The sequence below is a fragment of the Zosterops lateralis genome (assembly GCF_965231275.1).
Source record: "Zosterops lateralis genome assembly, chromosome: 7".
Taxonomy (NCBI): domain Eukaryota; kingdom Metazoa; phylum Chordata; class Aves; order Passeriformes; family Zosteropidae; genus Zosterops; species Zosterops lateralis.
In genome coordinates this window covers 13,969,194-13,991,063 of record NC_139767.1, presented here as the reverse complement: position 1 = coordinate 13,991,063, position 21,870 = coordinate 13,969,194, and the positions used below count along the sequence as shown (strand labels likewise).

At 40.1% G+C, this 21,870-nt stretch overlaps 1 protein-coding gene across 4 annotated transcripts in view; it reads left to right on the top strand.

The window, feature by feature from the left end:
- The first annotated feature begins 671 nt into the window (after positions 1–671).
- The window catches only part of ABI2 (abl interactor 2), a 66,267-nt gene continuing 45,068 nt past the window's right edge, over positions 672–21,870 (top strand). For all 4 annotated transcript variants that reach the window (XM_083864983.1, XM_083864982.1, XM_083864981.1 and 1 more), the window contains exon 1: positions 672–883. In XM_083864983.1, the coding sequence (XP_083721109.1) occupies positions 767–883 (117 nt within the window). In that variant the 5' untranslated portion in view covers positions 672–766. The remainder of the gene's footprint in view (positions 884–21,870) is intronic.

Genomic DNA, 21,870 nt, shown 5'->3' with positions numbered 1-21,870 from the left:
GAAGGACGCCAGTGTGACAGGCGGGAACTGACCGCACAGACTGATGGCTCCAGTGCGCGGCTTCAGCCACGGGGCTCTTTTCCCTCTCTTTCTGCTGACCCTTCGTTAGCGGCTTTTTTGGCAGGGCTGCAAAGTTGGGAGTTCACCCTTCCTCGCGCCCCTGTAAAACACCAGCTTTTCAGAGAGGATGCCCACAGAGGAAGCCCTTTGTTGGTCCTCGAGCGCTCAGAGGAGCCGCACGGGAGCGGAAGGGTCTCACTCGGCCCTCAGCGCCCCCAGGGCCATTACGGCCCCTACAGGGGCCCTGTGCTCTGCGGGGCGCGCTGCCGACAGCCCGCCAGCGAGCGAATTGAGGCGAAACGACTGAAAAGCCAGCCAAGAGTGGCCGAAGGAGCGCGGGCGGAGTTATTTATCGTTTCCCGGGACGGCGGTACCGGGGGTCGCCCGCGGGCCGCGCCGCCCCTCCCCCGCTCCCGCCGGAAACGCCCCCCGCGCGCCGCCGGCACGGAAGTGGGCGCGCGGGGGGCCGCGCGGGGCGGCGCATGCGCAGGAGGCGGCGCGCGGCCGCGCCCCGCCCCCGGCGCGGTGGGGGTCTGGCGCGCGCTCCGTGCGCGCGGCGCGAGGCCGGGCCCGGGCGGCGGGGGCAGAGCGGGGGGGCGGGGCGGGGCGGGGGGAGCGCGGGCGGGCGGGGGGCGAGGCACGGACAGACACACGGGCGGACAGACCGACGGACGGACGGACGGACGGACGGGGAGAGGATGTGAAGATGGCGGAGCTGCAGATGCTGCTGGAGGAGGAGATCCCGGGGGGGCGCCGGGCCCTGTTCGACAGCTACACGAACCTGGAGCGGGTGGCCGAGTACTGCGAGACCAACTACATCCAGGTGCGTGCGGGCCGGGCCGGGCAGGGCGGGCAGGGCGCCTCAGGCCGGGCCGCGGGGCCGCTCCGCTCCCCGGGCCGCGCCGGGCGGGCAGCGCCGGCTGCTGCAGCCTGCGAGGGGGAGAGCCGCTTCACCTCCAGCGTGAGCTGCCCCGGCGTGACGAGGCGCTTGAACGTGTAATTCATTCCTAACTTGAATTCCTTCCACTCTGTGAGTGAATGTTTGTTCCACATCGCGTCTCTGTCGCCCCTTTTCGTTCCCTCCGCAAATTCCGATCTCCTTTGCTGCCGGCACGGAGGGGATGTGATAAACCGGGGCACAGCTGACTCCCGCAAATACAGTGTTGGTGCTCGTTAGTTAGAGCAGAATGACATATGCTTTAGTGGGGTTGTGTCTGTCCGTGTGTATTTCCCTTCTGGAGCAGGACTGGGATTCCATAGGAGGGGCAGCTGCCGAGTGGTGGGTGAGGATGGAAGCGTGATGTGGTGGAGCTGGTACAGAATTGGGGAGAGAGAGATGAAGTGCAAGTCGCATAGTGGGGGTTTTGCGGAGACGGCTCTAAAGCCAGGCTGGTGTTAGGACCATGCTTTTTTTCATTTCTCTTTCTAGTGGAAAGGAAGGCAAAATATTCTTGGTTTAGTTTGATAGTGATAATAGGGCTAAATGAAAACTTTGCTCCCAAACACAAGAAGACATCCTAAGGCATGCCTGAGTGTGCAGGAGAGAAAAGTGGGAGGTATGACGAGGATTTGTGGTGTCGGTGTTGAGAGAATTCCGAAGTGTCCCAGCATTGTTTTTGAATTCAGTCCCCTAAGGACAGAGTGCTTGTGTGCTTCCAGAGGGCAGCTAGCGATGAGATCTGTGGTGAGACTGTTCTGTCAGTGAAAATGGGAGAGACTATTTAACCAGAGACAGAGAATATTTAAAATGTCCCTGTAAAAAAGCTCTGATTGATTTTTTTGAATTGCTGAATGACCAGCTGTCCTTTAGAGAGAAGACTTTGCGTATTTTGGGTCATTTACAAATCAGGTCAATTACAGTAAAATTATATAGATGTATTTTATTATGTAATAACTTTTCTGATCTTGAATTAGCGTGACTTGGGGTTTTTAAGAGACGTGTTGAAATATTTTCTTACATTACAACCTGACATACATGTGTTTAAATTTCTGCTTTTTTGAAAAGTGATTTTTCTGGAATATGGGAGAGGAGTATTGGAAGGCAGAACCAGATAGGAAGAACTGCATGTAGTTGGGTTTCTTTTTCCTTTGACCTTTTTTAAAAATTTTTTTGTATAAATCAAAGTTTGCAAAATCTCTATGGAGCAGCTCCACTTTTAATGTCTTAATGAAAACTGCAGAGGATGACTCCATGCTGTTTTGTGCAGATACAGAATGGAAAAAGAAAGGTTATTGCCCCAGACAGCACACAGTCCGTAAGGACAGTCTGGGATTGCAGGAGATGGATACAGACAGATGGGAAATGAAGGAAAAGAACAAGGCACTCTTGGTCAGCCTGATGGATTCTGACCACCACACAGCAATATCTCGACTGTTCGCAATTAATCCAAGCATCTTGACAGCACAGAGCTTTAAGGGGGAGATGAGAATTAAAGAATGAAGTGGTTTTGTGAGCGTTGACTGTGAGGTGCACTGTGGGTCACAGCATCAACATGCTTAAATTTTTAAGCAAGTGGGGAATGGAGGGCATCAGCCAGGGAAAAGGCTTTGGCTTTTGGAATGCCCTAAGACATCACAGAGAGGGTTTGTTGTGGAGAAGAGGTTCAGTGTGAGGGGATTCTGGATTTAGTGGTGCCAGTGTCCTAGTAACAAATCTGTCAGTGAGCTTGCCCCACCTTCACAGAGCCAGAGCTACGCAAACTGCTGCAGCAGATCTCTATAAAAAGCTGGGTTTTTCTCCTCTACAGGAGGGGAATGGATTAATGGGAATAACTATTGGTTAATTGGATATTTGTGGTTTTGCTTCTAATGATATTCATTATTCCAAAGTTGTTACATCTGAAAAAAGTCCAAATCATATAGCTTTGAATTTCTGGGGGAAGATGGTTCCCCTAAATGCTCTGAAATACGTGGAAGAATAATCTTCCAGAAAGTCATGTAATGAAGATGAACTAATTCTACTGTAATCCTGTAGTATTTCGTAGCTGACAGAAGATTTGTTGTGGGTAATCTTGAGATCTAGGGGAGGCTCAGAATGTGACTGAGACCTGAAGTTTGTCTGCAGGATGTAGGTGCTGTGGTGATGGGGACATTGGAGGCCCTTCATTGCCCTGTGTTATCTATTTCAGTAGCCAAGCCACCCCTTTCTGTGCCAGTTGCTGCTTTGAAGTTTTATTGTCCAGTACAAAAACTGTTGCAAAAGCCAGTGAGGCACAGGCCAGTGTAACAGAATTTGAAGTTCAGTGCTGAAGTGAATGGGTTTTTTTTCTCTTCCCCACCCCCCAGCAACATAATTGCAGCTTCAAAATAATTAAACATATAATCTCATACATGAGGAAATTGCTAGTTCATAGTAGCAATGTAGAGCTGTGGCAATTGCAACTCATTTGACTTCTGCTTATGAAATGAAAAATCTGTTTTTAAAAATTTTGTCAGTGTTTATCCAAATTATGATTGATATGTAGCTCGATTACTTTAGCAACAGGGAATGTTACATAAAATCATAAAATGTTATCCTTCCCTTGAGCCTGTGATATGGTAGTGTATCAGAGAACATCAGCTTTAAATTTTGTGGAAAATTAGAGGAAATACAGCAAATGTATAATAAATGGACCTGCAGCAGTGAAAGAAAAGCTTGCTGTTTGGGGGAAAAAGTTTCTTCATGTCAAAAACATCTTATTCTTCTAATAACTTGGAGAAATCATGCAGTTATTTTTATGTCATGCTGCTTCTTAAAGAGAAGGGGAAGGAAAGCTTTTTTTTTTTAGGAGGGTGTTTGGTATCTGCCACAATGTCTATCACAGGTTAAATTTTATGTTTGATGCTTTATGTATGAGTGCTGAGTCCTCTGATAGAAGTTCAATCTCAGTCTAAATGTGCAACAGAGTAATTCTATAAAATTTCATTATTTGATGTACTTGGTATTTGTAGTCTACATTGATTTATTTGGTCTTTCTAAAAACCAGATAATAGTTATATTGGGCAGTGTGCTGTGTTTACAAAATTTTCATATTCCTGTTTAATTTTGTTCAGGGGTATCATAAAGAAAATTTCTACTTATGATAGTAAAAGTAACAAGACCATACAATTATGTGAATTGCACATCTTGTTACTGAAATACTGACATAAATTCCAGCACTGCCTTGCCCTGTTAAGTTTCTTTGAGCTTGTCCTGTATAAGTCTATTCTGGAATTATCTTTTGTTTGTTTCTCGTTATCATTGCTCTTTTTAAAAATCAGCTTTTCATTTTGTCAGGGCATGGAGCTTTCTAGAGGAACTGAATGCCTGTGTCTGTAACTCTTTGTTGAAAGAGTCAGAAAAAATTACCAGGTGGAGACATTTCAGCCTGGAAGTGTCTGGTGGGCAGAGATTTGAGGTGGGGGGAGGTCCCTCCACCACAGGGTGCAGAACTGAGTGAAAAGCCTCTGTCCCCTGCCCAGCCTTCAGAAGGAACCTCTGATTTCTCTGATCCAGCTGTGTTGGCTGGATTCTTCTGACAGGCTCTGTATTTTTTAGTCATTCAAGATTATTATGCTTTACTAGTCAGCTCTAGGGACTGAAAAGGAAGAGGGAGCTTCTAATTTTCCTCCCTTCTTAGTCTTCGTGTTGCCATGACTGTGTTTTATATACAGGAACCCTCTTGTGTTTGTGAGGGTTAGGGTAGAAGATTTTTATCCTTGTTCTTACTAATCCATCCTGCTGGTTACTAGAAATAACCTGCTTTCATTCCTGCAGATAGCTTTATTTAACTAGACATAAAGGTGAAAGCTACATGTTTAATGGTAATTTTTAATCAATGAGTTTCATAGTTGCTTTCCACACATCTGTTAATTTTACTTAGTTCTCATAAGCAAAACCATGTGGCTGTAGATTTGGAAGCATCCTCAGTAGGCTGAACAAGAGAATAAGGCATCTATTAGCATATTAGTTTTAAATTACAGGAATGGTGATCTTTACAAACAGCAGCTTAATGGTTACAGCTTTAGTAATGGGAAATTTCCATGGAGTCGCTTGTAATGACTGGTACCAGTATATAACTTGTGCAATTATACAGGGAATTGCAGGCATTTTGGTTTATAAACAAATTCAAGAATGATCTCTCTTAGATTTACTGAAGATATGTATCATCTTAACAGAGTTGACTGAGTTAGATTCATAAAATCTATTTCATTATCAGAAGTGTGAATATCAGAGGAAAACTGTTTTCACTTTTTCCTATGCTTGTTTATTTTATAATCCAACTTCAGTGAAGGGATGATTAATCTTAGCACTGATGGAACACTTGTTCTGCAGGCATGAAAGTGGATATTGATTAGCTTCAGTGAATATTAGTCTGCAAGTTCAGGAAGATGATAACAAGTTGAAACTCTAAAAAAACCTGTGAAGCCAGTAAAACAATAGTAATGAATACATGGGCAGTGTACTATACTGTCTCACTCCTAAGTTCAGTGAATATTACATGGATATGTTTTGTCCATCAGCCTATGGTAGGACTTCATGAAAACAGTGTAATTTTAAATTTGAAGTATGCAGTGGCATACAATGGTGGAATAAGCTTGAAAGTCAGTCATGTGCCCACCAAGCTGTTTTCTTACTTTGTCCTCACCTGAACAACAGGAGAAAGTAAGAAAAAAACCCCCAAAAAACAGCTCATGAGTTGAATTAAGGACAAGGAGGTCACTCACAAATTTCTGTCATGGGCAAACCACATTCAGCTTGGGAAGTATTAATTTAATTTACTGCCAATTAAAAATAGAGTAGGACAGTGAGAAACAAAATCAAAACTAATCCCACGTTCCCCCAGCCCTCCCTTCTTCCCAGGTTCAATTTCATTGCTTCATTTCTAACTCTTGTACTTTCTCGCTCTCCCGTGGTGCAGGGGAATAGGGAATGGGGGATGCTCTGGTTCATTCATATCACTTTGTCTGCTGCTCTTTCCTGCTCACTATCTTTTCCCACTCCAATGTGGCCTCCCTGCAGTGGGGTACAGTCCTTCACAAAGTGCTCCAAAACACTTTGGAGCACAAATACCAGGTCCTTCCCATGGACTGCAGTTCTTCAAGAATTGCTCCATTGTGGGTTCTTCCCAAAAGCATCTGATCCTGCAGGAACAGGCTGCTCCTGTGGGTTCCCCAGAGGCCACTGTTCTGCCCAAAGCCTTCTCCTGCATGGACTTCTCTCCATAGGCTGCAGCTCCTGCCAGAGGCTTGTTCTGTGGGCCCTGTGCAGGCTGCAGCTTCCCTGAGAGCATCCACCTGCCCTGGCATGGGACTCTCCATGGGCTGCGGGGCAATCTCCACTTCAGTGCCTGGAAACACCTCCTCCCCTTCCTCCTTTCTCTGACCTTGCTGTCTGTGGGGTTGTTTCTTTCACATTTTTCTCACTCCTCTCACAGCTGCTTCGCAGTGTTTTTACCCTTGGGTAGATAACCTTGGGTTATCTCAGAGGTGCCCCCAGCATCGCTGACTGGCTTCTGCCCTTGGTGGGGCTCTTTTGGAGCAGGCTTAGATGTGGCTCTGTCTGATGTGGGGGCAGCTCCTGATCTCTACAGGGGCTGCTCCTACAGCCACCTGGCTGCCACTAAAGTGGCTGGTTAGGTTTGGGAAGTTTAGTGAGGATAATCTCGAATATGTTTCCTGTGAGTCAGCGGAGCTGGCAGAGTTGTTGAAGGATTTATCACTCAACCAATCTACTTTCCTTTTTCATCACCTGCGCTGTGTTTTGCCAGGAAAGCTAATTTAATGCATTTAATAGTGCCACAAGTTCAACCTGGAGTTCAGGAAGTGCTGGATTGGTCCTCTATTGAGTGGATATGGAAATAGCATGAGCTGTTTTATTAGTGGTAGTGGAAGTTGCTGGTGGTAATACTCTATGTGTAGGTATGAAAATGAAATTTGTAAATATGCAAGTTGCTAATATAAAATATATGTTGTAACACTAAATGTTGGTTGCGAGTGGCATTCTTGTTCTCTTCTATAGTTTATTTTCAGACTTGGTTATTGAATTATATTGATCAAGAATTTTAATTCAGAGTAGCAAGCTTCTGCATCCTGCAGTTAATCAGCTCTCTGAAATTTATTGTCCATTGCTTGTGTTTCACTTGAGTTTACAGTTATTAATCTTTGTGGTTTAGTGCTGAGGCAGAAAGTGGTGGCTATGTAAGGAAAGAACATCTTCTGTCAGTGCTTTAAGCAAGGGAAATCTTACTCTGTAATGTTCAGCAGAATATTTTCTTGATAAAAAACATTGATTTAAATACCATATTTGCAGCAGATTTATTCAGTAGAGTCTAGAGACTAGACTAGACATCAGTCTAGAGGCTGATGGCCTTTTTTAAAAATTTTGTTTCAAATGCTGTGTTTCACACTTAATTGCACATGTGAAATTGACCTCTTGATTGGTAATCCAAGTTTTGTAAATTTTGTTGGATATCCCTACCAGGAACTTCAGTCATTGGGCTGCTTTATAAAACAAGACCCCATGTCAGTAGATGAGGAGCATTTCCTCTTCTCAGGGCTCTCACTAGTTAGGCTGGCAATTCTTTCCTGAAGTGAATGAACTAATACGTTTTTGCAAGTGAGTTGTGTCTACTTCAGAGAGAAATCTTAATTTTCTCATTCTTGGGTGCAACAACTAAGTTGCTCTGTCAAGTTTAAATTTATGTGCTCAGAAGTGTAGACTCTATATATGCTATTCCATTTTCCTGTAGCTTATTTCCCAGTAGATGTCATTGTAATATCTATTCTTAATGGTATTTCAGCTTGAATAATAATAAGTAATAAAATTTACCTTGTTATTGGTGTAGTGTTACCGTGTTATGCTGAGTGAAATGCAGGGTGAGGGACAAATACTACTTGGTCTGGGCGTTTAGTAACCTGTGTTGGTTATAGCACACAGGGCAAAGCTAGCTTTGTGCCAACTCATAAATTTACTCTTTTTCTTTCTTAAAAACTTTTCTAAGGAAATGCAGGTGTTTTTGTTAGGGTGTTCTGTAAGCTGTGAATTTCCGGCTGACAAGAGCAGCACCATCGCTTTGCCCAGGGGTGGTGGGAGTGTGAGGTGAGGGAGGAGGAGGAGGGAATGACTGAGGCAGCGAGCTGTTAGATGGACAATTTAAGATAAGTGAGAAGATCATCAACATACCAGGTATCAAGTGTGGTTGTTTAAACTTCTTTGCCGCAGCAGAGCTGCTTTTTGGGCCTGAAGTGAAAATGTCAGGAGTTGTGTCTGTTCCCCCCCGACCCCGTGAACACTGTGAGCAGTGGGGCTGACGCCTGTTAAGCATGAGAGGGTTGGTGCAGATAACCTGTAGGGGATATGGGACTTCCCAAGGCAGATCAGTGCTTGTCTTTCTGTAGAGTCTGTCTCATAAAACAGTCAAACTCTCTTCTGGACACGGCTGGTTTTGCCACACAGGAATATACAAACTCAGCTGACGTTCTGTTTCTGAGTGTGATCTCTGTTCAAACAAAAACTTTTAATGTATCTAACAAACAAAACATGCAAAGCCATTTCTTACTCAGTAGTGTCGTATGAATTCAACACACTGATTTGTCATGACTCACTTCAGTAACAATCATTAAATAGTGTGTGTTCACTCAGTATACACTGCAGGTTCTCAGTTATCTCTAAGTCTGTCCTTCAGACTGTAAGTTTGAGCAATGCTGGGCATTGCACCATTTGTAATTCACTCTAAGTTTTTAACTAGGTAGCAATTTTATAAGCTGGCTTGAGCAGTGGATCTTGTTCATAGCTTTCCATGTGAGGCAGAGTGTTTGCTGCAGGTTGTGGAAGTTTGTTGTCTACCTACTTTTAATTGTATAAAAACCACAGGTCTGCTGCAACTTGTGGGAAATGTAAAATATCCCAAATTAAATGGCTATTTTGAATCAGCTAGCATACATTTATCTGTATGGGAGGGTTTGTGGAGAGACAAGTCAAAAATATTTAGCCAAAAGGAAATAAAAAAATTCTGTAGGTACTAAACGTACCCTGACATTATGGAAAGTTTACAGTAAATTTCAGTGTTTATAAATATATCAAAAAAGAGAAATAGTAAAAACAAAAGCCAAACCTCTTATCCCCACACTGCTAACAGCAAAAGAGGAGGCTGAGGTGGATGACAGGCTTCAGAGACACTGAAAAATGGCATTATGAGCAGAGGCTCAAAAAAGGAGTGGGTTTTTTGACAGAGAAATAATGAATTATAGGACTATTCAAATAATGTTTTGAAAAGTATGAACTATGTACACTGGTTTCCCATTTTTCTTGGGTAGAGTACAGGGATATTAAATTAAGTTTGAGAGGTAATGCTACTTAATCTGTGGAATTATTGCTATGAGCTAAGGCTCAGGATTTAATGGTATTCTAGAAAGGCTAGACATTTTAAATAAATAATGAGAATATAAGCAGTTCTATCTTTTTCTTTCATATGCTTTTGCATTGCATTTATTCCATGATAGATTTTTATGTCTTTTATATGAAGTATTTTGCACTGTCCATTGTAATTCATTTCACTGGATTATTGGGGATATTGCTTCTATTTAATATTGTATCCTCTGTACCCTGAATGTGATATAGCCTGGGTCCTTTGAAATGCTTTTTGCAAAAATTGGTGTTGGATTTGCCTTCCAAGGAGAGGGAATTAATGTGTTGAGTTACTCGTGTCAATTTAATAAGATCTAGATAAATTTCATTTGTGGGGAAGAGGGCTAAAGGTTTTTATTTGATGGAGTATATATGTGTGTGCTGAAATGGTGGTAGTAAAATTAATAGGCTTTTTCCACCATGACTAATAACTAGTGCAAGGAGTTGTAGAGAAGAATGAAACTGTGACATTACATTTATTTGTTATTTATGGTAAATCAGGCTGCAGTGTTTTCTGATATCCTCAGTTTTCTCACTTTATTCACCTGTTAGTGATCTCAGAAATAAGCCTCAAAGATTTAGGCCTGTTAGTGTTCGTGTCCTTAGAGATGTGATGCCCATGAAGTGACTCTGTCTCAGAAGGGGCAGAATGATTGAGCATGCAGAATCTCTGGATCAAAGAATAGTGTGTAATCAGCCTAAATTAGTGAGGATGTTGGTTTTGCAGCATTTCTATCACATTCTAAGTACTGTCATAAGAGCAGTCTGCTCCTGAAAGAAAGAGGTAGTTCTTATGTATCTATAGAAATTAATCAGTTTGGATAACAGAAGGTAGAAAGTTATCAGTAGACTCTGAATCACTATTATATTTGTCTGGTGGTGATAGCAATTCATTTAAATCATCTCCAAATTGAGGACACTTCTATAAACATATGATGGCATGAGTTAAAACTATTGTAAATCATTCCCATTTTAATACTGCTTTGAATGTAAATTTTGTATTTTCCTAGTATGTACGCATTCTTTACATTGACTGGAGTGAGTTAATTCAGTATGTGCTACAAATACATTCAGTTTTGATGACTGGAGCAAGAGGGAGGGATAAGTCTCTAATTTTTGTTGTTCTCATTTGTGTACTTATCTGTCCACCAAATGCAGGTCCTTGGAAACAAAACTTTTTACTGTAATGAGCCTCCTGTATGATGTTTGTACCTTTTTAAGACCCTTCATTTAAGTAAGGCTTATAAGTTGTACTCATTATGCAAGACAGGCTCTTATGAATTGTCTCATTTGATCAACAGTTGGGTAATTAATGCAGAGTTATAACTTATTTAACCATATATACACATATAAAACATTTTTTTCATTAAAGAACAAGTAGGGAATACAATGCAAATAATCCACTTGTCCTCTCTAAAGGCTGTGCTTAAAAGAGAAGAGGATTTCCTCTTGTTTTCTTATGATGAGCAGAGGTTAATATTTTCTCTATGTTTTACTTTCTCATCATTTTTTAAATCTTTTTTTAGTTGTAACTTTTGTTAAGGACACAGGGAAGAATGAGAGATTTATTTGCTACTGTTAAAGACTCAGAGTATTGAATTTTATTACATTTAGCTTCTTTTCTAAGCAGGATACTCAACTTTGTAATATTCAATCTATAATGTCAAGTTAAATTTTCTGTGTGACACAGTATCTTTAAAATTAAAAACATACTTAAGGAAATTACTTTTCTGTTTTAAATTAATTATACTAAAAAATCCCTAAGCCAAGCAACAATTTCTTCCATTTTCTGTGCTATGATATGGGTAACAATAGGAGTTTCTGTAGAGATGGCTTTTTCCATAAGCAATGTGATGTGTTTTATCATTTGAGAAAGAAACTGTTTTAGAGGTAAAGTAGCAGTTTTAGATGTGAAGTTTGGTTTGGAGATCTGCTGCAGTTACTATATGAGTATTACTTCAAGTCCCCTTCTTATAAAGAAGCCCAAAATTATTTTCTTGTTTTTTTAAAGGAGTGAAATGATAGACTTCCTGTGGTGAACTGATATGCCTTTAATTTTCAGGAGCCTTGGCATCACCACATGGTAATTGCTGTACTTGGTGAAACTCCCGGGGTCTCTCTGAGAGGCAAAACTTTGAAAATGTTTTTTAAAGTTTATTTTGTATTGGAGATGGAAATGTTAAGGATTTCAGCCTCTGTGGAGATTGAAATACAAGGATTAATGGGCTTTTGTTTGTTTGTTCTTTTGAAAATACTGTATCCATTTCTCAAACTGTGTTTTTTTGTGTGTGCTAAACAGGTAAGTGCCTCTGCACAGACCAAATCCCAACTTGAGCAGCAGCTTCTCATACCTAATTCTGTTGGTTTTAAGTAACACAGCTCTTATGTGATGTCATCTCTAGATCTTGTACTTTATGAATCAGGGTAAGTTCAGCTTTTGTGTACAAACAGTGGAAGGAGTTTATTTTGGGCTGAGTTCTATATTCCCTTAAGGCTCTGAGCACAGTCCTTCAAGAATCATTTGCATGGTTTTCTTTGACTAATGGCAGGGGGAATATGAATGGTTTTTCCTGAGTTTTAGGAACAAACTGTTCAGTAAAATGACTGGAAGATGATGAGTGATAGGAAAAAAGCCAATTGCCTATGTCTGGGATGGTGGAGGATTAGAGGTTATGCAGTTGGTAGATCTTTCTTCTTAAGGAGTGCTTGCTTGTCTGAAAAGCAGCTTGAAAATTTGTGCTTTCTTTGTGCTTCTTTGTCTTAAAACCAGTGATTCATGTTGTGAACCTCTCCAGGATAGTTTTATTAATTGCCATAGCTAGATGGGCAGAGAGGTGATATTATTTAGGCATGTCTTGTCAAATCAACAGGTCATTCATGCAGCACTTTTAATTCATGAAGGTGTAGAGAAAACCCTTTTTTCAGATGGTGGTAGAACTTGCTGAATATATAGTTGTAAAAATCTGTTGAGACAACTTGAAAATGAATTCACATTAAGAAGAAAAATGCAAGGCAAGAGAATCTTTTATGACATAGAAAAAGCATTCAGCAGTTGAAATGTTCTTATTTTTGTAGTTTCAGTTCATTGATGTTTCTATTTTTGTGACAACAAATTGCTCAGAATTGTCAGAACAATAACATTAAAATCTGGTCAATAAGCGAAGATTGAGACTCAGTCTGTGTCATAATTATGGTGAAAGTAAACACAGTCATGGGAATTCTTCATATCCTGTGTTGGGGCATAAAACTGCTATGAGAGTGTTCTTTCACAAGTCTGCAATGTCACTTTCAACTTCCATGGCGTGACTTTCCATTTGTGCAGTTTGGGTGCAGCGCTGCAGGGGCGGTGCTGTGTTACCCGAGTGCCGTGAGCAGCTGCTCCAGTGCAGGGCCGGCCCTCTGGGGTAGGGTGGGCTGCCTGCACCACTGCATGCAACACCTGCAGCCCTGGGGGTGTGCTCTGGGGCTGGGAGCTCTGGCCGTGGGGAGTTCCCACCATGTGGAACTCTGTCTGCTGATGCTCTAGTTAATAAAGATAATTCTGAACTGTGGGATTAAAATGACTCTTTCCTGGAATATCTGTCATCAAATTTAGATTGTATAGCAGGAAGGGTTTCCCCTATTTGAGACAACCGTAGTCTGTATGTGACTTTTGTTTGAAAATTGTTTGAAAAAATAGACTCTATAAACTGTTGCATTGGAAAAATCCATTATTAGCAATTTCGTTAGGTGAGGAAAATAATGGATTAATTTACTTCATGGAAATTCTAGTCTTAAGTTTTACTGGGCTACTCTGGATGCGGCTGTTGTAGGGGGAAATTAGCAGTACATTTCTGTCATCTGTGATTGATGGTGTCTTCTCTGTCCAACATGAATGCTTACCAATCTATAAATATTGAAAATAGTAAAAATTCTATAAATATGGGGGAAAAAAGGTGTTTAATTCCTCTTACAGAAATGCATCCTATCTGACATAGGATTGTCTAAGGGATGTTTATAAAGGTCTTGGGCAGAACAGTGCTAGTAAGTGCTGAAATCAGTATCTGAACAAATCTAAAAGGGCCTGGTGAAAATCTGGCTCACATTAGATAAACAGAGAAAATAAAAATTATTATTTCACCTGTTTTGGTAAAATAAAATAGTGCTTGTGGATGCTTTTGTAGTTAAAAAAGTGCTTTGGTGGAAGCTGAGGTCTGCAACATCATTAATACGTGTGCAGAGGTGGGCAGCTGAATTTTGAAGCATTGCAGATGCTCCATACTGCTTTAGGAGCGTTGGTCTGATTCATTCCTCTGTCCTTGTTGAAACTTTTATTGTAACCACCTTTTCCAGGGCAGACTTTGTAGAACTTGTGCCATTCTATGTGGTGCTTATTTTTCATTTTAGAATTGCTTCCAAGTTTATAGAGCTGTCTTCTGTTGGATCCCAAATGACTTGATTGATTTTTTTGAAGGTGTTCTGATAGAACTATGTCCTTAACTGCTGCCTCTACAACGTCCTGTATGGAGATTTTCTCCAGCATGTTGACTGGGATATTGGTGAAGTTCTGTTTTTCAAAGTGTCCTCACGTGTCATTTTGTGTTTTTTCACATGAGTTATAGGTAGGTGTTGTCTTCAGCTGACATGTGAATGTTAGAACAAAGGAACTCAAACAATTTAGAAGTAGAAGCTCTTGTTTGGTACTGCAGTCATTCTCATGGGGTTTGTTGTATTCATTTAAGTTTATTAAATGCTTTTGATTCAAAGAATGTATTTGGTGCATGATCTACTTTCTTTGTCTGGAAGAGTAAAAACAACCTTGTAGAATTTACAGAGCTTCTGCTGATGCCTTGAGAGGCTACCTAGAACAGAGCTAGACAGTGTTAAAGGAATAAAGTAGGAATTTATTAAAAAGGTCTTCAAAGGACATTTACCAAAGGATACACCTTGGGCAGTACAAGAGCCCGGCCAAGGCTACACCCAAGATGGACAACAGGTCACACGTCTCTTCACACTTTTATAAGTTCTAGTCCAATTCCATACTGGGGTTAATTGTCCAATTACAGCTTCAGGTTATGAAGTCCCATCCTCCCAGTTTGCTCTCCTCAATTCATTTTTGTTTATACTTTTTGGGCCTGAAGCTGTGACAGTGTCCTTGGTTCTCAGGCTGGAAAAGGATTGTTTTGTCTAACTAAACTGTGAAGAGAACTTGCTAACACTTTGTATGAAGTTCAGAGTTACATACTAATGCAGTACAAAATCTGGAAAATATGAAAGCTAAAACGTAAGGCATCACTACCCAGGGGGTCCGGTTCCATTATTTTGGTATTAGGTAACGCTAGTGCTTTGTTTTAAGACAGCAGATTTAAACATTTATTGTGTGAAATTCTGATATTGTTCTGAAGGAATTTTCAAATAAATATGGTCTCTCCAAGCTCATCATCTTTGATGTTCTGAATGATGAGCCTTTGTAGTTAAGAAAGAAGACCCTTATTCCTGGTAGTTTGTGTGTGTCAAGTCCTGGCTTTTCTTTACCAGACAGAAAACTCTCCATGTTGTTAGAGAGGAATTCTGAAATGGCTCAGTGACCTGCATCACAATCACTTTGTTTCATGTCTGGGGAATGTTAGAACTATTCTATGTAAAGAAAATCTTTGCCAAGGTTGGATTTGGTTATCAGGCATATTGCTTTTGATACCTCAGTGTGATACTTGTTAATTCTTAAAAAAGTAACATAGTAATTTGCAGAAAGAAGTATTTAAATTGGATGGAGGTTACGTGTTACAGTTGCAGTGGAGTTAATATGAAAAAATCAAATACACATCCTTTTATGCATGTAAAATGGCTGTATATTGTTTTTAGAAACTAAGTTACCACTTGCATGAAACAGTCTCTCTTTGGATAAGAACTATTGTTCTTAATGTCAATGTAGGTCATGCTTAGAAAATGTGTGTGTAAAATAGAGATCTTGCTGGAAATAATTACAGAACACTTGATGCTGTGCTGTTAAGTTACATGCTGCAGGTCGAATATAGCAACTTGGCCTGCTGCTCTTGAGATACATAGCAATTGACAGAAGGTTTACTTATAATTTTGAAGTAAATGGACCAAAACTGCTTGTTAAACTGGGAAAAAGAATAATTGCTAGTTATAGTGCCTGCAGAAAAAGGATTTTTGTGCTTATTTTCTGTGATTCCTAAATTGTAACAGCATAGCAAAGTTTGAGTCTAGTTGAAATGAAAAATCTCTTGTAGCCATATGATTTTTTTATTTGTTGACAACACTCTTACAAGCATGAACAAGAAGGATTCTGAAAAATCTTTATTTCTAGCAGTTTAGCATTGGGAGTTAGATTGGGACTCCTTAGTTGAGGATATGACTTTTATATTTCTAAAATGTTCTCAAGTAAGTGCAGAGCAGAGATCTGAGCTTGGCTAACTGTCTCTGAAGAAGAGGCCAGAATCCCGTTCTCACTCTGCCAATATTATATTTTGTCCAGTGCTATGGTAACAGGAGCAAAAGGTTGTAAAAGCATTCTTTGCCAGAAAAATGAGTAGATGCTTCTCTCAGGACTCGTAGGGAACAAATCTACTTAATAAGAAGACATTGGTTTTGATTTTCAGATTTCAGAGTGAAATTTCACTAACTTTCTTTCACTTTGTCATGATAGTTTGTGTAGTTAATCTCCATCCCGGGTTCAGTTATGACCAGGTATCATTGAGTGCTACCACCACCTTCAGCAGGTGGGTCGTATATCAGGTCAGCTTTCAACAAGATTAAAATGGATATCAAGAACTGATCAACCTGCTGTTGCTTGCTTCTACCCTCTTTCTGGCAAGCTTTTACAGTGACAGCAAGGAAAAAAGCCTGAGAATTGTGTGGGCTGTTGTAATTTTTCAGAGTCAGACAAGAATATGTTGGTGTCTGGTCATGTAACAGTGCAAATATGCACTTGAGGTGATGGGATTCTGGCAAGTGTGTAGCATTGCAGGGGTCAGAGACTGGGGCCTTTGACTGGTTCTGCAGTAGGCAAGGACAGCTGCCCTGTTTGTTTTAATGTGGAAAAGAAAGAGGGACAAACTGGGCAACCTTTCATGGAGGAATGAAGGAAACCTCTTCTGATTCCTTAGTCCTGTGCTCTAGAGTGATCAACTGCTGCTGCAGCTCACCCAGGCTCTGCTAATTTAGCATAAATCTCTAGGTTTTGGAGTATGCTGCCAATGGCTTTTTTGCCTCCTAGAGGAATATTGTATATTGCAGCTGTTGTGTGAAAGTTTATTTTGACCTGTACTTTTCCATATAAAATATAATATTTTATGTTTTATATTTGATGGCTTTTTTCTGTTCTGTCAGATTGTGGGCATGGAATTGGTAGCAGCTTTAAAAACTGCCAAGTAAGAACAATTTCAAATGTAGGGTTAACTGATCAGTGTAAAAGAATCTCTGTAATCCAAGTGTCTTGATTTCCTAGAAAAGGAAGAGTGACTGTGCAAATTCTTGTCTCTGTTAGTTCAGACGCTCTATCTGCTGTCTTTGGAAGGCATACTCATGGTACCCGATTGCTGTGCCTCTTCTCCTCAAGCTTTGTTTAGCCATAGTTACCAAAGGTAGTTAATTTAAAGTATAATTTCTAGTGTGATTAAATTTGGGGGCTTGCTCATGTGAGGAAGTAGAGAAAGTGAATAGCAATTGCGAGAGTTGTGTTAGTGAGGGTGATGATGTGGGAAGAGTTCTGAGAACAGGACTGCGTTTCCCGTGGATGGGCAGGGAAGGCTTTCGGGCAGCTCGCGTTCCTTGAGCTCCCTCAGTGCTGGAGCGCCTGAGGAGGGGCCGCGCCGCGGAGCTCCGCGTTGCTGTGGTAACTGATGTGGGTGTTCTCTGCACACCTGCAGCCTCCCTCGGGAGCTACAGGCCCAACGTGGGGTTATCTTCCCCGGCTGTGCTGCACTTACACCCCGGCAATTGCAGGTGTCCTGCATCCACTGTTTGAGAAGGGCTGTGTTGGGCTGTAAGCTGTGATGGCTGTGTGTCCTACTTAGCTTTACTTGCTATGAGCTTGTGATGTCTGCCAGTGGACACTTGGAAGCAGAATCTGCTTCTGCTGCCACATACCACTCTGCCTGTGATTCTAAATCAAAGCCATTAGTTGACCTCAATCATTGCTATGTAGTGGATTGAATTGAGAATTTATAGTGGAAGGAAGAAATTGGCAAAATTGGGAAATAACTCAGTTGTTACATAAACCCCCGTGACTAGATAATATTTTGTAATGAAGTAGATATCCTTCCTTAGAAATGGTAGATTTTGTCAGACTTCAAGAGACAGAGATAAAATCTGTTCATCTGATATTGATAGCAGGGAAAACAATTTGTACAAATAGCATTTTTTGTACTGCAGAATGTAATTACTGTACGACTGTAGTTTTTACTTGTGAAAGCCACTTTGCATGTGAAGTAATTTTTGCAAATGCTTCCACTTGCTTTATTTTTATTAAGTAACTGTAAAATTAAATTTGAGTTTATCAATGATTTTGACTTGTAAACTCTGAAACCTCTGCATACTAAAGCATCCTTGGTGAATGAAGAGTTATAGAACATCAAATGAGATATTTAAAAATTATATGAGACAATAGAGTTAAGTCTGTAGGTCTTTGCTGTTTTTGAGGTTCTTCATTCAGTGCATTTGTATTGGCTTAGGCTCTTATGGTCACAAATGTGTTGATACAGTGCTGCTATTAAAGCCAGAATTGGCCTTGTATCTGGAACGCCAACAGTAATTATGTTGTTGTAGGAACTAGGAAATGACCCACTTCTCTCAGCTGTGTTATTGCAGAAGAGCTGCCAGAGTAAGGTGAAACCTCCACTGGTTTCACAGAATGAGCAGGGGAGTAGGTTCCCTCACTGCTCTCAGGCAAGAGCAAAGTCTGATGCTCTGTAGCAGTGATGAATAACTAGTAATACAACTACATATTAACTGTGTTTTAGATGCAAATGTATTTGGATGCCAGCATGCTGTTCTCGTGATAGAATTTGTGATGTGTCATTTTAAACTCTGTTACTGATGTGTTGAAAAAGTTTTTTATAAACATGTCTAGTAGGTTTGTGTGAATACATCATGCCCTATTATTTTTGCATAAACAGGACTTTGGCTCTATTCTCAAGGAACAGGGACTCGCAAGATCTGGTTAGAGCAGGACATTTGCGTGTGAAAACTGCTCTGCTGTGCTTGTGAATGTATGGAAATAAATACAGTTTGATTTTGGTGATGGTTAAGGGAAACAGATGACAGATTTGTTGCAGTGATGCAGGCAGCATGAAAACAGTGGTGCAGGTGATCAGATGACAGGGAAGCTGTGCTTGTCCACAGCTCCCATTTGCTGTGTTTTTCTCTTGCATAGACTGATACAGCTGTCATAGATCTCAAACCAGTGAGCTAGTTTGGTGGCCTTGAATGCAGTATGTATTTTAAAAAGCAGCTTTTCCTTTTAGGAGGTTAGGTTCTGTCTGTATTTCTTTGAAAGGTAGCTTTCCTAGCTGTTAATCAAACCTACATTTTGAGGCTCAGCAAAGAACTGAAAACATCAAATAAATTTACAGCAATGAAAACAAAAGACTGCAATTTAATGCAAATGACCTTGTAGAGACTGCAGTAGATTACTGATACTGAGTTTATCTTAAAAGTTAGGCAGTCACACTTGTAATCAAGAAGTTCTAGTGACATTTAGTGAATCATCACAGCTTTTTGATGGTTTGGAAAACAGAATAACTTGATGTCAAAGACTTTACTAGAGTATAAATGCTAAGAGTATATTCTTTAGTTAGCATTCTTGCTATTAGTATGTAGATAAATAAGGGTAAATTGCAATTATAAATAATTTGTTAAAAATGGGAATAACTTTATATGATATTAATATTAGTGTAATAAGATGAATGCAATTAACCTTGTGTTTGGAAATTACTCTTTAAAATATCACATTTGTTACTTGCTCTTTGAATGTTGTTTGAAGTATAAAATCTAGTGATAGTTTTGATACATTCTTAATTCTAAACCCAGTATATTCTGTAATGGTTGTGTTTCGCCTAAATGCCAGTGTTCCTTACACAACTTTGTTGATTACTGTGTGCTCTCTGATCACAAGATGATGTGTTTTACTAAATGTAGGACATACAGAATTCACAGTGCTGTGAGAATAGTCCTAATCCCATTTTCTGTTGTAAAGAGAAGAGTTTACTTCAATATGTTCACATTTAAAGGTGTTTAAATTTTAAATGCACTTTGTGTGAATATTAAGTTAATTGCTTTCATGTAGATGTTGAGTAGAGCTTTGGGTACAGTTGTGGAGAAAGTACTTCCCTTTCAACTTGACAGATACTGATAAGGTGGGATGGTTTAGGTGCCTGAGGAGCCTCTGTCTGTGCCTGGATGGTTCACCCACAACTCAAGTTCCATTTAGTGCTGATTCTTACACTGTGTCATGTCACTTCTGAGAGCAGTTCATTAATAAAAAAGGAGTTGTGTCACTAGGAGACTTGACATGCTGTGCTCTTTTCTTCACAGATGTGACAAAGTGTTTTCAAGCATATTAATTATAGTTAGTGTTCAGATAAGGTCATGCTAAAATTATTGTGAAGTAAGAATATTCTATCTCCAAACTCTAGAGCTACTATCATTTCTACTAATTTGCAGGCCAAATTACCAGTCTCAATAATCTTATTGCTTCCCCTGTTCGTGGTCTCAGTATGTTTTGCTGCTCATGTTTTCTTTTGAATGCAGAATAATAGAAAGCTGTCAGAGAACTTACGAGTGGGTTTGTGGCAGGGTGTGTGTGGAGGAGTGTTTCCCATTTGTGTTCAAAATGTTGTTTGCTTATATTGCCTAACATTTGATTAATACGTAATGTTTAGAGTGCAGACTACATGTAAATAGGCAATGACTATGAGCTCTCCTTAATTTTAAAAGAAAGGTGTATACATTTGAGTAGGATCATCAAACAATCAAGCCAGCCTTTTGTCTTTCTTAAATAATAACAGAAATAATTATATATATATATATTCATTGTATAATCATGAATAAGCAATTACATAGAGACAGATGTTTGCACATGGAGATGAATGGTATAGGGATGATGCTATTACAATTGACAGGGACAAAAAAAATCCTAGTCCCAGCTCCAGGTACTGTGCAATTTTGGTTATATTAAAGAACAGGTGGAGTGAGTTTCCCTGTGTCCTGTGTGCTAATAGAACACATGGATTGTTCTGCATCCAAAAGGGAAATTTGGGGTTTTTCTGGTGCCACAGAAATAAGTGCCTCAGAGCTCTATAGCCCTTAGTTTTTTTCTGAAACTCCGTGAGAGCTCGTTTCCTTCTGTTCTAACATGTCAGTGATTGCTTCTGCTTCTCTGTGCCTGTTTCTCCTGTGTGTTAGAGACCAGCTCCTTAGGGATTGGTGGATACGTGTTTTTTGTCCTGGGAATGAGCAGTTCCGGTACTGAAAGAAGAGTGAGGGATATTCTTTAGCAAGTATTTAATGAGCCAGTTTGTTAAAACAGAAAACTACTGTATTTTTCACTGACAGTTATGTAAGTTTTTGGCATGATTTTGACTTAATTATTGGATTAATGATGCTCAGTTTTCTTCTCAATCATTTTTTGTAGTTCACGGAAGGACCTCAGAAAGCACTTGGATGGGCTGAGCAAATGCCATCTGTGCAGTTGAATAAAAGTGTGTAAAATACTTAATTATGTATGAGGCTTTCAGTAACTTCAAGGAATTCAGCAACAATTAAAATGAAAAGGATGATATAAGAGCCCAATCTATTTTTCACAGGAAAACTGGAGTGTGCTTTGTCAGTATCACAGTTGGGCACATTTTGTACTGAATAATGCAAGCTTGTTGAACTCTAACATGCAGCTTTTGTTCTTGAGGCTTCTTGAAGCTGATGCAACCTCAGCAGAAACCTTAGGGGTTTTGCTAGCTGGTCGTAAGACCAATGCCAGCTTGGGTTTGTGTTAACAGTAATCCAAAGAAACAACTGTTATATTGATTAAATGAAACTAATCTTCTGTCTTATTTTTAAAATTTTACTATTACTTTTTCATTGCATATATTATATATGAGTTTGTTTCACTAAACAGTACTGTTTTGAGCAACAGCAAGAGATGCTCTATATATTGGGGAATTGATCAGTATATTCTGGATATATTTTTTTGTGTAGTTAGTCTCATGTCAAACTCTTCAAACTCAGCTTCCACTTTTATACCTAAGTATTACTGCATAAATCCGTTGCTCACTGAAGAGTTGATTTGAGTATGAATTGAGATTTATTCCCATTCACAATTCTGTTTACTAAAAGATGTGAATGACAGTAGCCTCAGGAATGAAAACTCAATTTTTTCACTCCCTTTCAATTCAACATTAAGTGTTAATCTTGAAGAATTTTTATTGTAGTCATATTGATACTAA